This window comes from Pristiophorus japonicus, chromosome 2 (assembly GCF_044704955.1).
Source record: "Pristiophorus japonicus isolate sPriJap1 chromosome 2, sPriJap1.hap1, whole genome shotgun sequence".
NCBI classification, from domain to species: Eukaryota; Metazoa; Chordata; class Chondrichthyes; family Pristiophoridae; genus Pristiophorus; species Pristiophorus japonicus.
In genome coordinates, this window is record NC_091978.1 from 211,016,929 (window position 1) to 211,031,473 (window position 14,545).

The 14,545-nt window shown below is 44.8% G+C and overlaps 1 protein-coding gene across 4 annotated transcripts in view; it reads left to right on the top strand.

Annotated features, from left to right (window-relative positions):
* tapt1b (transmembrane anterior posterior transformation 1b) overlaps positions 1 to 14,545 on the top strand; it is a 253,864-nt gene that overhangs the window by 85,597 nt on the left and 153,722 nt on the right. For 3 of the 4 annotated variants that reach the window (XM_070870858.1, XM_070870861.1, XM_070870871.1), the window contains one exon: positions 8,878 to 9,040. In XM_070870858.1, the coding sequence (XP_070726959.1) occupies positions 8,878 to 9,040 (163 nt within the window). The remainder of the gene's footprint in view (positions 1 to 8,877; positions 9,041 to 14,545) is intronic. The other variant, XM_070870863.1, reaches the window with a different exon arrangement.

Consider the following 14,545-nt stretch of genomic DNA (forward strand, 5'->3'; position numbering starts at 1 on the left):
CACGAGCTAGTGAGTATAGAAATAGAAGGATAGAGTAGATGAATGCATGGCTGAAGAGATGGTGCAGGAGGGAGGGCTTTAGATTCTTGGGACATTGGGACTTATTCTGGGGGTGGTGGGACTTGCACCTCAACAGAGCTGGGACCAATATCCTCGCAGAGGGGCAGGGGTGTTGCTAGTGCTGTTGGTTATGGTTTAAACTAATTTGGCAGGGGGGTGGGCATCAGGATGTAGCATTAGAAAGAAGAATCAAGGTGCACAAATGATTGGGAGAAACAGATAGCAATAGAGTTAGAAATATTAGGTGGGGTCACACTAAAAGAGAATACAAGAAGATCTAAGATAGGACCCAAAGTCCCGAGTCCTAGACAACTAATCCTGCACCACCGGAGCAGACCGTCCGTCGCAATCCGCTGACGCACCGCCCAGACCAATGTTGCCAGCACTCCGCTCCAGTGGTACCCAGCGGTATGAAACGACATACCACTGAGAAATGGGCAGATGACCAATTTCGACCCCTAGGTGGATTCTGTAGGCCACTAACTAGTGGGAAGGATATAGAGGAGCATGATTGAAGGGAAATTAGAGAAGTGCAAGAACTATAGAGTAGTTATAATGGAGGACTTCAATTATCCTAATATAAACTGGGATAGTAATAGTGTAAAGGACAGAGAGGGGGAAGAATTTCTGAAGTGTGTTCAGGAGAACTTTCTTGATCAGCACGTTTCCGGCCCAATGAGGAAGAATGCATTGCTGGATCTGGTTATGGGGAGTCAAGTGGAGCAAGTGTCAGTAGGGGAACATTTAGGCAACAGTGATTATAGTATCATAAAGTATACTATGGAAAAGGACAAGGAGTAAAAATACTTAATTGGAGGACGGCCAACTTCAGTAGGCTGAAAACAGATCTGGTCCTGGTAAATTGGAATCAAAGATTGGCAGGCAAAAACTAATCGAACAGTGGGCTGCTTTTAAAGAGAAAATGGTTCGCGTAGAGTCGAGGTGCATTCCCACGAGGGGGAAAGGTAGGACAACCAAAACTATACTCACTGGATGACGAAAGAGATGGAGAGTAAGATAAAGCAGAAAAAGGTGGTGTATGACAGATGTCAGGTTGATAATACAAGTGAACATCAGACTGAATATAGAAAGTTCTGAATGAAAGTGAAAAGGAAATAAGAGGGACAAAGAGAGAGTCTGAGAATAGTGGCAGCTAACATAAAAGAGAATCCAAAAGTTTTCTATAGGCATATAAATACGTATGGACCACCAAACAGTCGTAGTGAGGTTGGGGACAGCATCAAACAAGAAATAAGGGATGCGTGCAATAAAGGTACAGCAGTTATCATGGGTGACTTTAATCTACATATTGATTGGGCTAACCAAACTGGTAGCAATGCGGTGGAGGAGGATTTCCTGGAGTGTATTCTGGATGGTTTTCCAGACCAATATGTTGAGGAACCAACTAGAGAGCGGGCCATCCTAGACTGGGTGATGTGTAATGAGAAGGGACTAATTAGCAATCTTGTTGTGCGAGGCTCCTTGGGGAAGAGTGACCATAATATGGCAGAATTATTTAATAAGATGGAGAGTGACACAGTTAATTCGGAAACTAGGGTTCTGAACTTAAGGAAAGGTAACTTCAACGGTCTCAGGCGTGAATTGGCTAGAATAGACTGGCAAAGGATACTTAAAGGGTTGATGGCAGATAAGCAATGGCAAACATTTAAAGATCACATGGATGAACTTCAGCAATTGTACATCTCTGTCTGGAGTAAAAATAAAATGGGGAAGGTGGCTCAACAAGGGAAATTAAGGATAGTGTTAAAACTAAGGAAGAGGCATATAAATTGGCTAGAAAAAGCAACAAACCTAAGGACTGGGAGAAATTTAGAATTCAACAGAGAAGGACGAAGGGTTTAATTAAGAGGGGGAAAATAGAGTACGAGAGGAAGCTTGCAGGGAACATAAAAACTGACGGCAAAAACTTCTATAAATATGTGAAGAGAAAAAGATGAGTGAAGACAAAAACATAGGTCCCTTGCAGTCGGTTTCAGGTGAATTTATAATGGGCAACAAAGAAATGGCAGACCAATTGAACAAATACTTTGGTTCTGTCTTCACGAGGGAAGACACAAATAACCTTCCGAATGTACTAGGGGACAGTGGGTCTAGTGAGAAGGAGAAACTGAAGGATATCCTTAGGCGGGAAATTGTGTTAGGGAAATTGATGGGATTGAAGGCCGATAAATCCCCGTAGCCTAATAGGCTGCATCCCAGAATACTTAAGGAAGTGGCCCTAGAAATAGTGGATCCATTGGTGATCATTTTCCAACAGTCTATCAACTCTGGATCAGTTCCTATGGACTGGAGGGTAGCTAATGTAACACCACTTTTTAAAAAAGGAGGGAGAGAGAAAACGGCTAATTATAGACCGGTTAGCCTGATATCAGTGGTGGGAAAAATGTTGGAATCAATTATTAAAGATGAAATAGCAGCGCAGTTGGAAAGCAGTAACAGGATCGGTCCAAGTCAGCATGGATTTATGAAAGGGAAATCATGCTTGTCAAATCTTCTGGAATTTTTTGAGGATGTAACTAGTAGAGTGTACAAGGGAGAACCAGTGGATGTGGTGTCAAAAGCCTTTTGAAAGTCCAAATACAAGGTTCCGCACAAGAGATTGGTGTGCAAAGTTAAAGAACATGGTATTGGGGGTAGTGAACTGCCATGGATAGAGAACTGGTTGGCAAACAGGAAGCAGAGAGTCGGGATAAACGGGTCCTTTTCAGAATAGCAGGCAGTGACTAGTGGGGTGCCGCAGGGCTCAGTGCTGGGACCCCAGCTATTTACAATATACATCAATGATTTAGATGAAGGAATTGAGTGTAATATCTCCAAGTTTGCAGATGACACTAAGCTGCGTGGCGGTGTGAGCTGTGAGGGGATCGCTAAGAGGCTGCAGGGTGACTTGGACAGGTTAGGTGAGTGGACAAATGCATGGCAGATGCAGTATAATGTGGATAAATGTGCGGTTATCCACTTTGGTGGCAAAAACAGGAAGGCAGAATATTATCTGAATGGCGGCAGATTAGGAAAAGGGGAGGTGCAACATGACCTGGGTGTCATGGTACATCATTCATTGAAAGTTGGCATGCAGGTACAGCAGGCGGTGAAGAAGGCAAATGGTATATTGGCTTTCATAGCTAGGGGATTTGAGTATAGGAGCAGGGGAGGTCTTACTGCCATTGTACAGGATCTTGGTGTGGCCTCACCTCGAATATTGTGTTCAGTTTTGGTCTCCTAATTTGAGGAAGGACGTTCTTGCTATTGAGGGAGTGCAGCAAAGCTTCAGCAGACTGATTCCTGGGATGGCAGGACTGACATATGAGGAGAGACTGGATCGACTGGGCCTGTATTCACTGGAGTTTAGAAGCATGCAGGGGATCTCATAGAAACATATAAAAGTCTGACGGGACTGGACAGGTTAGATGCAGGAAGAATGTTCCCAATGTTGGGGAAGTCCAGAACCAGGGAACACAGTCTAAGGATAAGGGGGTAAGCCTTTTAGGACTGAGATGAGGAGAAATTTCTTCACTGAGAGTTGTTAACCTGTGGAATGCCCTACCGCAAAGAGTTGTTATTGCCAGTTAATTGGATATATTCAAGATGGAGTTAGATATGGTCCTTACGGCTAAAGGATCACGGGGTATGGAGGGAAAGCAGGAAAGGGGTACTGAGGTGAATGATCAGCCATGATTTTATTGAATGGTGGTGCAGGCTCGAAGGGCTGAATGGCCTACTCCTGCACCTATTTTCTATGTTTCTATGTCTATGTTAACCTTGGCACCAGGCAGGCAACACAACCTCCGGAACTCCCTGTCACAGCTGCAGAGAACAGTATCTATCCGCTTGACGATACTGTCACCTACCACTGTTACATTCCTTTTTACTCGCCCCCCCCCCCCCCCCCCACCTGAACGGTCTCCTGTACCACGGTGCCATGGTCAGTGTGCCCATCCTCCCTGCAGTCCTTATTCTCATTCGCATCCATACAGACAGCAAGTACCTCGTTGATAAAGTGCAATATCCCCACCGGCACCTGGAAATCCCTGGCCCAAGACCGTCCAAAGTGGAGGAAGAGCATCCGGGAGGGTGCTGAGCACCTCAAGTCTTGTCGCCAAGAGCATGCGGAAATCAAGCACAGACAGCGGAAGTAACATACAGCAAACCAGGCTCCCCTTCCATCCTTTCCTTCAACCACTGTCTGCCCCACCTGTGGCAGAGACTGTAATTCCTGCATTGGAATGCAGGAACCACCTGAGAACTCACTTTTAGAGTGGAAGCAAGTCTTCCTTGATTCCGAGGGACCGACTATGATGATGATGACTTGTTGGACAAGGTCAAGGGCTGAGGCTCCTCCATCACTATATCCTGGGTTCCCATACCTTCCTGACTAGCAGTCATACCCTCCTGTTCCTGACAATTAACGAACTCTAAAGTACTGCTTAACCTAAGGGGTGTGACTACCTCTGAGAACAAAGTGTTCAGGTAACTCTCCCCCCTCCCTGGAGCATCGCAATGTCGACAGCTCAGACTCCAGCTCAACAACTCTGAGCCGAAGTTCTTCAAGCTGCTGGCATTTACCACCTCGGGATCTCATAAGAGCATAACATAAGAATTAGGAGCAGGAGTAAGCTATTTGGTCCCTCGAGCCTGCTCCGCCATTCAATAAGATCATTGCTGATCTGATCCTAACCTTAACTCCACTTCCCCGCCCACTCCCCATAACCCTTGACTCTCTTATCATTCAAAAATCTGTCTATCTCCACCTTCAATATATTGGTCATCGGTCTACACCAACTCACACATGCAGCAGTTACGACACACCACCTGCACTGCCACCTCTATCAACCTTATTTTATTTATATAATTAGTTACAGTATTTATTCAAATTATTATTTTTAGTTTTAATTTGTAGTTTTAATCAGTTAATTTAATTTAAGTTTATAATTCAATAAAATTATAGTAGTTGATATTCTCCCAGTTCTGAATTTAATTCACTTAACTAACTAGAGAGCACAAGAGCTGTAATATTCACCATTGCTCCTTGTTTTCTGATTTTTGTAACTCGCTGTTCCAGCTCTCTAACCACCGCCCCTCCCATTACACCTCGGGTCTGCCTGTGCTCTGGGCCTTCTCCTCTTGGCTCTCTTTAACCGTCGTCTCTTCTACTGCCGCCGCTCCCGCTCAGGTCCGCCTGTGTTATACAAACATTAGAGTTTGGAGCAGGAGTAGGCCATATGGCCCCTCGAGCCAGCTCTGCCATTCAATAAGATCATGGCTGATCATCGTCCTCAACTCCACTTTCGCGTCTGATCTCTGGGACATAGAATTCCAAAGATTCACAACCCTCTGAGTGAAGAAATTCCTCCTCATCTCGGTCTTAAATGACCTACCCTTTATCCTGAGACTATGCCTCCTAGTTTTAGACTCTCCAGCTAGGGGATACAACTTCTACCCTGTCAATCCCTTTCAGAATCGTTTATGTTTCAATGAGATCAGCTCTCATTCTTCTAAACTCCAGAGAATATAGGCCTAATCTACGCAATCTTTCATCATAGGACAGGTGTGATCTCACCACGGCCCTGTACAATTGTAGCAAGACTTCCTTACTCTTGTCTCCAAACCTCTTGCAATAAAGGCCAACATGCCATCTGCCTTCCTTGTTGCTTGCTAGCTCTCTGTGTTTCTTGCATCAAGACATCCAAATCTCTCTGAACACCAACATTTAAAAGTTTCTCACCATTTAAAAAATATTCTGGTTTTCTATTCCTCCTACCAAATTGAATAACCTTACAGTTCCCTACATTATACTGTTCTGGGCCATCTCCTCTCCGCTCTCTTTTAGCTGTCGTTGCACCCACTCAGGTCCGCCTGTGTTCCAGTAGATATTAGCATAAAATCAGTTTCTTGCATTAGTTCATGTTCCATATCCTAATGTCATTTTTCTGATTTATCAATTGGATTTAGTTTTTTAGGATAAGATTGAGTGAACAATACAAATTGATTGATTGATTTTATGCCCCAACTTCTATCTTCAACCCTTCTCTTCCCCCCTTGCCCCCCCCCCCCCGCCCCCAATCTCGTAGTTACAAAATGCTACTGAAGATTGGAACATCGCTCCTTTGTTTTTCAATTGCTAGCAATTTTGCAAGCCAGATTTTTCACCAAAATACGTGTACATATTGGTGGTCTTGATGTGCATAGTGAGTATATTGCGATGTCACTGACTATTTCTCAAATTCCAATATTTTTATTTATTTGTGGTGAACTGCGCATTCCTGATTTTAATCGCTCCAATGTTGGCAACTGTACCTTCAGCTGCCTCGGCCCTAAGCTTTGGAAATCCCTCCCAAAACCTCTCCCACTTTTTCCTCCTATAAGACGCTCTTTAAAACCTCTAACGAAAGCTTTTGCTTATCTTTCCTAATATCTCCTTTTGTGACTCGGTAACGCTCCTGTGAAGTGCCTTAGGACGTATTACTACATTCAAGGTGCTATATAAATGCAAGTTGTTTTAGTTTTGCTTTGTTGTTGGTAAAGAACATTTAATAGAACATCCATAACCCCTAATAACAACAATTATACAATAACCTTTGAATTCAAACCTATTACATCCCAGATATGTATGGTTCTAGTGCTATTTGTTTGTTTGAGTAGACCTACTAACATACAATGTAATGGTATAGTAGTACAGTGAGTTGATTGTACTCCCCTTGGTAATAGCTCTTGTATTGTTATATTTTATACTATCCAATCACCTTCTTGGAGAGTGTATTTGTTATTGAAATAGTGGGTAGTCAGGTATCTTTGTTTCATTGTATTTTCAATTTTTTTACTGTATAGTGAACTATTTTCATATGTGTTTGTTTGTGTGTGTGTGTTTTTGTTGAATCTATTTTTCCTCCAGTTCCTTTTAGTCACCTTAACAGATTGAACTTGTTTTAGCTACCCACGCTTGGCCCATTGGTGTTTGAATGTGCTGGGCTACTCTTGCACGCCTTTCTTTTCCCATTAATTCTGAAAAACTGATGTAGTATTGCATTTCTGATTATTATCCTTGGCTCATTAGTAGCACTCTCGAGTCAGACAGTCCAGCCCACTCCAGAGATTTAAGCACATAATCTAACCTAATACTTCAGTGTAGTATTGAGGGAATGCTGCATATTTGAAGGTGCTGACTTTCGGAAGAGACATTAAATCAAGGCTCTGTCTGCTCTCTGATTCATAGAATAGTACAACACAAAGGGCCCAAGTTTCGGCCTCAGTTGCTCCTGATTTTTTGGAGCAAATGGTGTCGAACGGAGTATCTTAGAAATTCAAATTCTCGGCATTTAGTTTGCTCCAGTTCTAGTCAGTTAGAACAGTTTCACTTTGGAACAGAATTTTTTTTTCAAAAGGGGGCGTGTCCGGCTACTTACGCCTGTTTTCAAAGTTTCGGCAGTGAAAACTTACTCCAAACTAACTTAGAATGGAGTAAGTGAAGATTTTTGTACGCTCGAAAAAACCTTGTCTACACTTTAGAAAATCAGGCGTAGGTTACAAATCAGGCATAGGGAATGGGGTGGTGGGGGGGGGGGGGGTTTAAAGGGAAGTTTACAAACATTAAACACTTCAGTTTTACAAATAAAGAGCCATCATCAATAATAAATGATAAAACATCAATAAATCAACCAATAAATCAATCAAAAAAAATTAATAAGAAATATATTTTTTTAAATCAATAAATAAAACATTTTCTACTTACCGAAGCAGCACAGGGAGCCCTCCAACAGCGTGCTGGGATGCCCCCGCCCCCAGTGTGTCTCTGTCAGTGTCTCTATCTCTCTCTCTGTCTGTGTGTGTCTCTCATTCTCTGTCTGTCAGTGTCTGTGTTTCTGACAGCGAGGGGAGGTGGGTAGAGGGGGGGAGGGAGGAAAGGGAAGGGAGAAAGAGCGGGGAGCGGAGAAGGGGAGGGGGGGGGAGAGGGGAAGGGGGCATGTGCAGAGGTCCCGGCACTGTTTTCAACACCGGGACCTAGCTCCGCCCCCTACAGCTCATGCTGCGCCGCGCCGAGGGCCAGAGGACCTGCAGGGAGCCGGAGAATCTGGACTTTTTTTTTTAGGCGCACTTTGTGACGCGAAAAACGGGCGTCCAGGTCGGGGCTGCGCCGTTCGAGGCGCGGCCCGAAACTTGGGCCCAAAAGGAGGCCATTTGCCCCATCGAGTCCACGCCGGCTCTTTCGAAGAGCAACCCAGTTAGTCCCATTACCCCGTTCTTTCCCTATAGCCCTGCAATCTTTTCTCCTTCAAGTAATTATCCAATTCCATTTTGAATTTGATTGAAGTAAAAGATCCCATGGCACCATTCAAAGAAGTGAGGCGTTCCTGGTGTCCTGCCAATATTTCTCCCTCAATCAACACCACTAAAAAACGATTATCTGGTTATTAATTCGTTGCTGGTTCGGGGACTTCGCTGCACACAAATTGCTGCTGCATTTCCCTACATTGTAACAGTGACTACAGCTAATTAATTACTTTTTGACGTGCAAGGTGCTTTGGGATGCATGAGGTTGTGAAAGGAACTATATAAATGTTCAAACATTCATTCGATCGTTCTTTTCTTTACTTTTCAATCTTTCTCATTTGCAACATGTTTGATTCTATGCCTTGTGCTACCTAAAAATAGAATCTATAATAAATAGACTTACAAGTTGCTTGTGCAACAAATGAATGTATAACGGCAATATGTAGTGTACTAAAATTCCAATCTTGTAATTCACTTCTGATCTTCAATTACAGCTCTTGGAAATAAATGTTGTTTGATTTTTTTTCTCAGTGATGGACGACTGCTACAACCTGCTCAGGTATGTGACATACTCAAGGCAGTTATAATGATCATCTGCTTTGTTATGATGCACTACGTGGACTATTCCATGATGTACCATCTCATTAGAGGACAATCTGTCATCAAACTCTACATCATCTACAATATGTTAGAGGTAGGTAAGATCTATAAAGTAAAAATTTCCCAGCTAGATCGATGTAAATTGAAAACGCATTTGTTTTTATACTTTGGAAATTATGCATAAAACTGATAGGATATCCATTTGTTTTAATTTCATCTTGATATTCCTGATATAAATTCGACATAGATATCCTTTTAAGTCTGTCCCCATCACTACTATCCTTCACAACTTTTTAGTTTTCTATATTTTTGCATCACTCCAGTGTGCCTAGTCAGTTTCATAGCAAATAGAAATCTACACAACTCTGTGGTGGAACACAAGGTTTTGAATGAGGGTATTGACAAAACTGCTTCCACTTGTGTACTGTCATGGACTGTCCTCAATTTATTTGATCTTGGAGAGAGATGAATAACCACAGCTAAATCTTCCAAAAAAAAACTTTGGGGGAGAAAATCGGTCGCGGCATTGTCCCGAGTGGACCGGTACATTTTGCACCGGCAAATGGATTGCGTCTGCCGCCACAATATTTATCAGCTGGGTCCGGAGTTTGGAGCGCAGTGGTATGGGAGACATTCCACATCTCTTTTAGGGTGCTAGGCAGGCTGAGCCACTGAATATCCCAAGCTAAACAGCCGGCCTGGGAGCATCCTAACAGAGGGTTCCGTGGAGAAAAAAAACCCCACCAAAAACATTCCCAATTCATTACTGACACGACCCCAACATAAATCGCAAAAAGAAAAACAATCACACTTACCTGAGGTAGCCATTTCTTCAATCACTTCAGCCGGTACATCTTGGAATGGCAAGTTTCACTGGCGTTCCCACTAGGGCTCGCTACGGAGTGGGCGCGATCCAAATATCGAGCCGGTGTTGCAACCAACAGTGTTGCAAACCAGCTCACCTCTCCCGGGTGGTACTGCTCTGCGCCCTCGCAAAGCCGGCGGAAGGTGGCAGCCCGGGCGCAAGTGCTTTCCGTCGCCATTGCCACCCCTCTGGTGCTAAGAAGAGCGGCAAAAGACCTAAAATCCAACCCCAGATCTCTTGCCATCGGTCAACACTCTGTTTCTGTCTACGATTAGTCCAGAAAGGCACATGGCGTTTGGAGAGCATCTAGTTGCAGCATAACAACAGTGGTGGAGACGCAACAGACGATATTAAAACTTAGATGAGTCCAGTAGATTGAGTGGCAACTAAGTTAATTGATGCTTACCAGTTTGGATCAATGTTTGACACCTAGGCGCACACAGACGCACTTCAAATCTCAACTCGCAGTAGAGTTGCTAATTTCATGTATACATGTGTCCTCCAGTTCTCTTATAGTTTAAGTTAAATGATCTCAAATTAAGTAACCTGAATGCAAACATATTTTCAATGCCTTTTGCAATCTTCTGTTTATTGAATCAATGTCAATTTTGTATTCTCACAACTTCAAACTTGTCCTTGTCCTTCATCTTTACAGTCTCTAATGTATCATTACCTCTCCCTCGCTTCCCCCTCCCCTCGCTGTCCCCTTCGCTCTCTCTCTCTCTCTTCCTTCCCCCGCCTGTCCCCTTCGCGCTCTCTCTCTTCCTTCCCCCACCTTTGTCACCTTTGCTCTTCCTCTATCTTCCTTCCCCCCCCCTCCATCCCCTTCGCTTTCTCTTCCTTCCATGATCTTATTAAATGGCGGAGCAAGCTCGAGGGACCAAATGGCCCACTCCTCTTATTTCTATATTACCCCCTCCGTTCCTTTCTCTTTCTTTCACTCCCCCACTTCTCTCTCTTTCTTTCCCATCCCCTTCTCTCTCTCGCTCCCCACCTTCGTCCCTCCCTCCCTTTCTCTCTCTCTCTCTCTCTCTCTCTCTCTCTCTCTCTCTCTCTCTCTCTCTCTCTCTCTCTCTCTCTCTCTCCTCCCTCGCCCCCCCCCCCCCCGACTCCCCTTCCCCCCCCCTTCTCTCTCAAAACAGAGACAACTTAAAAAATGCAATGGAGCGCTTACCTGCACATGCACTTTTGTAGCTTTCCACTTTGATAGAGAACATCATTCCCAGAAGAATATTTCATTGACTATATTCATTAAGGAAGTGTTGCTCTTGGAACTACATTGACAGTGTCACGGTGGAATCCTTAGGTTAAACGGTCATCATCTCCTCGCAACATGTTGTTGAAATTAATTTATACTCCTAATAATTTAAGTTAATTAGTTTGCATTTTTGTTGTCATTCAGATAAAATTTTTCTTGGATGTTATGTACGTTGTTACCTAGAAACTAACTGAACATCTAATAAACCTCCTTGTGATGTTGCAAGGATGGTAGTTTTTATTGATAAGAATCTGAACATATAATACTACCCTATTTTGAGCACAAGTTGTTGACTGAAAAACGTAACCAATTATTTGGATTTCATACATCAGTTTTATTATACTGTATTAAAAGTATTATACTGTACTCTGCATCATATAGCCACTGAGATGCTATACCTACCTATACCTATAGTTAGATGTGGCCCTTATGGCTAAAGGGGTATGGAGAGAAAGCAGGAATGGGGTACTGAAGTCGCATGATCATATTGACTGATGGTGCAGGCTCGAAGTGCCGAATGGCCGCCTCCTGCTCCTGTTTTCTATGTTTCTATACTTGTGGCTGAGGAACTCCTCCTGGAGACACAGTGCGGATTCTGTCCCCTTTGGAGCACCATGGACATGATTTTTGCAGCGCGATAGCTGCAGGGAACAGCACCAGCCCTTATACATGGCCGCCTTCGACCTTACAAAAGACTTTGACACTGTCAATCGCGAGGGTCTATGGAGTGTCCTCCTCCGTTTTGGATGCCCCCAAATGTTCATCGCCTCCGCCTGCTCCATGACGACAGGCAGGCCGTGATCCTTACCAATGGATCCATCATAGACCCAATCCACATCCGGACCGGGGTCAAACAGGGCTGTGTCATCGCCCCAACCCTCTTCTGAATCTTTCTCGCTGCAATGCTCCACCTCACAATCAACAAGCTCCCCGCTGGAGTGGAACTAAACTACAGAACCAGTGGGAACCTGTTCAACCTCCGCCGTCTCCAGGCCAGGCCCAAGACCACCCCAACCTCTGAAATTGAGCTACAGTACGCGGACGACGCCTGCGCCTGCGCAGAGACTGAACTGCAGGACATAGTCGACGTATTTACTGAGGCGTACGAAAGCAAGGGCCTTACGCTAAACATCAGCAAGACAAAGGTCCTCCACCAGCCTGTCCTTACCGCACAGCACTGTCCCCCAGTCATCAAGATCCACGGCGCGGCCCTGGACAACGTGGACCACTACCCATTTCTCAGGAGCCTCCGATCAACAAGAGCAGCCATTGACAACGAGCTCCAACACCACCGCCAGTGCAGCCTTCAGCCGCCTGAGGAAAAGAGTGTTTGAAGACCAGGCCCTCAAAACTGCCACCAAGCTCATGGTCTACAGGGCTGTAGTGATACCCGCCCTCCTGTATGGCTCAGAAACATGGACCATGTACAGTAGACACCTCAAGTCGCTGGAGAAATACCACCAATGATGTCTCCAAGATCCTACAAATTCCCTGAGAGGATAGACGCACCAACATTAGCGTCCTCGCCCAGGCCAACATCCCCAGCATTGAAGCACTGACCACACTTGATCAGCTCCGCTGGGCAGGCCACATCGTTCGCATACCAGACACTAGACTCCCAAAGCAAGCGCTCGTCTCGGAACTCCTTCGGCAAACGAGCCAAAGGTGGGCAGCGGAAACGTTACATGGACACCCTCAAAGCCTCTCTGATAAAGTGCAACATCCCCACTGACACCTGGGAGACCTTGGCCTAAGACCACCATAAGTGGAGGAGGCGCATCCGGGAGGGCGCTGAGCATCTCGAGTCTCGTCGCCGAAGCGTGCAGAAATAAAGCGCAGGCAGCCAAAAGAGCGCACGGCAAACCAGTCCCACCCACCCCTTCCCTCAACGACATCTGCCCCACCTGTGACAGGGACTGTGGTTCTCGTATTGGACTGTTCAGCCACCTAAGAACTTATGTTAAGAGTGGAAGCAAATCTTCCTTGACTCCGAGGGACTGCCTATGATGATGATACCTATGTATTATAAGTTTAAAAACAATAAGTAGCTCTGAAAACATAATACATGACGATTTGAATAAAATGAGACTGGAACTTACATCATATGAATTCACTCAATCTACTCAATGAACGCATTGAAATCTCAAAAAAATCAGCCTTTCAGGTAAAAAGCACGGTTCTGAGAAGCCATGAATATTCCAATTTATGTATGCAACACCTTGTAACCAGCATTCTACCGCCATCAAAGGGCGCATCTGTTGGAGTCCCAAGGGATCCCAGCATCCCTTTGGAGCACTGCATATAAGTGGGACTCCCATGCTGTGCCAGCACTTTGGGGTCAGAATAAAGAGACTAAGGTCACACTTACTCAAGTCTACAGTATTCAGTCACATTGCTTTATTTGAGACATAACAACTGGCGACGAGTAATAGATAACGAACCCTCAAGAAAATAGAGAGAACTGTTGGTATCCTGGAGAAATTCTCAGGTGACAATTGGGAAGCCTTCGTGGAGTGACTGGCCACGAAGTATTGGTCGAATGAGCTGGAAGGGAATGAGAACGCTGTCAAACGAAGGGCGATCCTCCTCACCGTCTGCGGGGCAGTAACCTATGGCCTCATTAAGAATCTTCTTGCTCCGGTGAAACTAACAACCAAATCATATGAAGAACTGTGTACGCTGGTCCGGGAGCACCTAAATCTGAAGGAGAACGTTCTGATGGCAAGGTATCGATTTTATACATGTCAATGGTCTGAAGGCCAAGAAGTGACGAGCTATGTCGCCGAACTAAGGCGCCTTGCAGGACATTGTGAATTCGATGGATTCCTGGAGCAAATGATAAGAGACTTCTTTGTGCTTGGCATTGGCCATGAGGTTATCCTTCGCAAACTATTGACTGTTGAAACACCGAACTGGAGCAAAGCCATAACGATAGCCTAGGTATTTATGTCCACCAGCGATAACACCAAACAAATTTCACAGCATAAAGATGCATCGGCAAGTACTGTACACAAAGTTACATCGTTTTCAGGCAGGAATGCACATGGCAGAACGTACACGCCTGCAGCTGCACAACCTCAGATGTCTCGGAGTCTGCCATTAAGTGTGAATGCGAGGCAATTAATACCTTGTTGGCGCTGCGGAGGTGATTATCGAGCCCATCAATGCCGCTTCAAACACTATATGCATGCAAAGGCTGTGGAACAATGGGACACCTCCAGCGAACGTGCAGACGAGCTGCAAACGCTGCAAACCCTGCAAACCACCACATTGCAGAGGAAGACCGATCCATGGCGGATCAAACTGAGGAGGCAGAAGTGTACGGGGTGTGAGTCAGTCTATCATGAGCAAAAAGGCCTTCGAGAGACTGTGGTGCAACAAGGCACAAAGGACCAAGCTGAGCCGTATTCCTACCAAGCTGAGAACTTAAACTAAAGAGCTGATCCCTGTAATTGGCAGTGCAGCAGTAAAAGTCT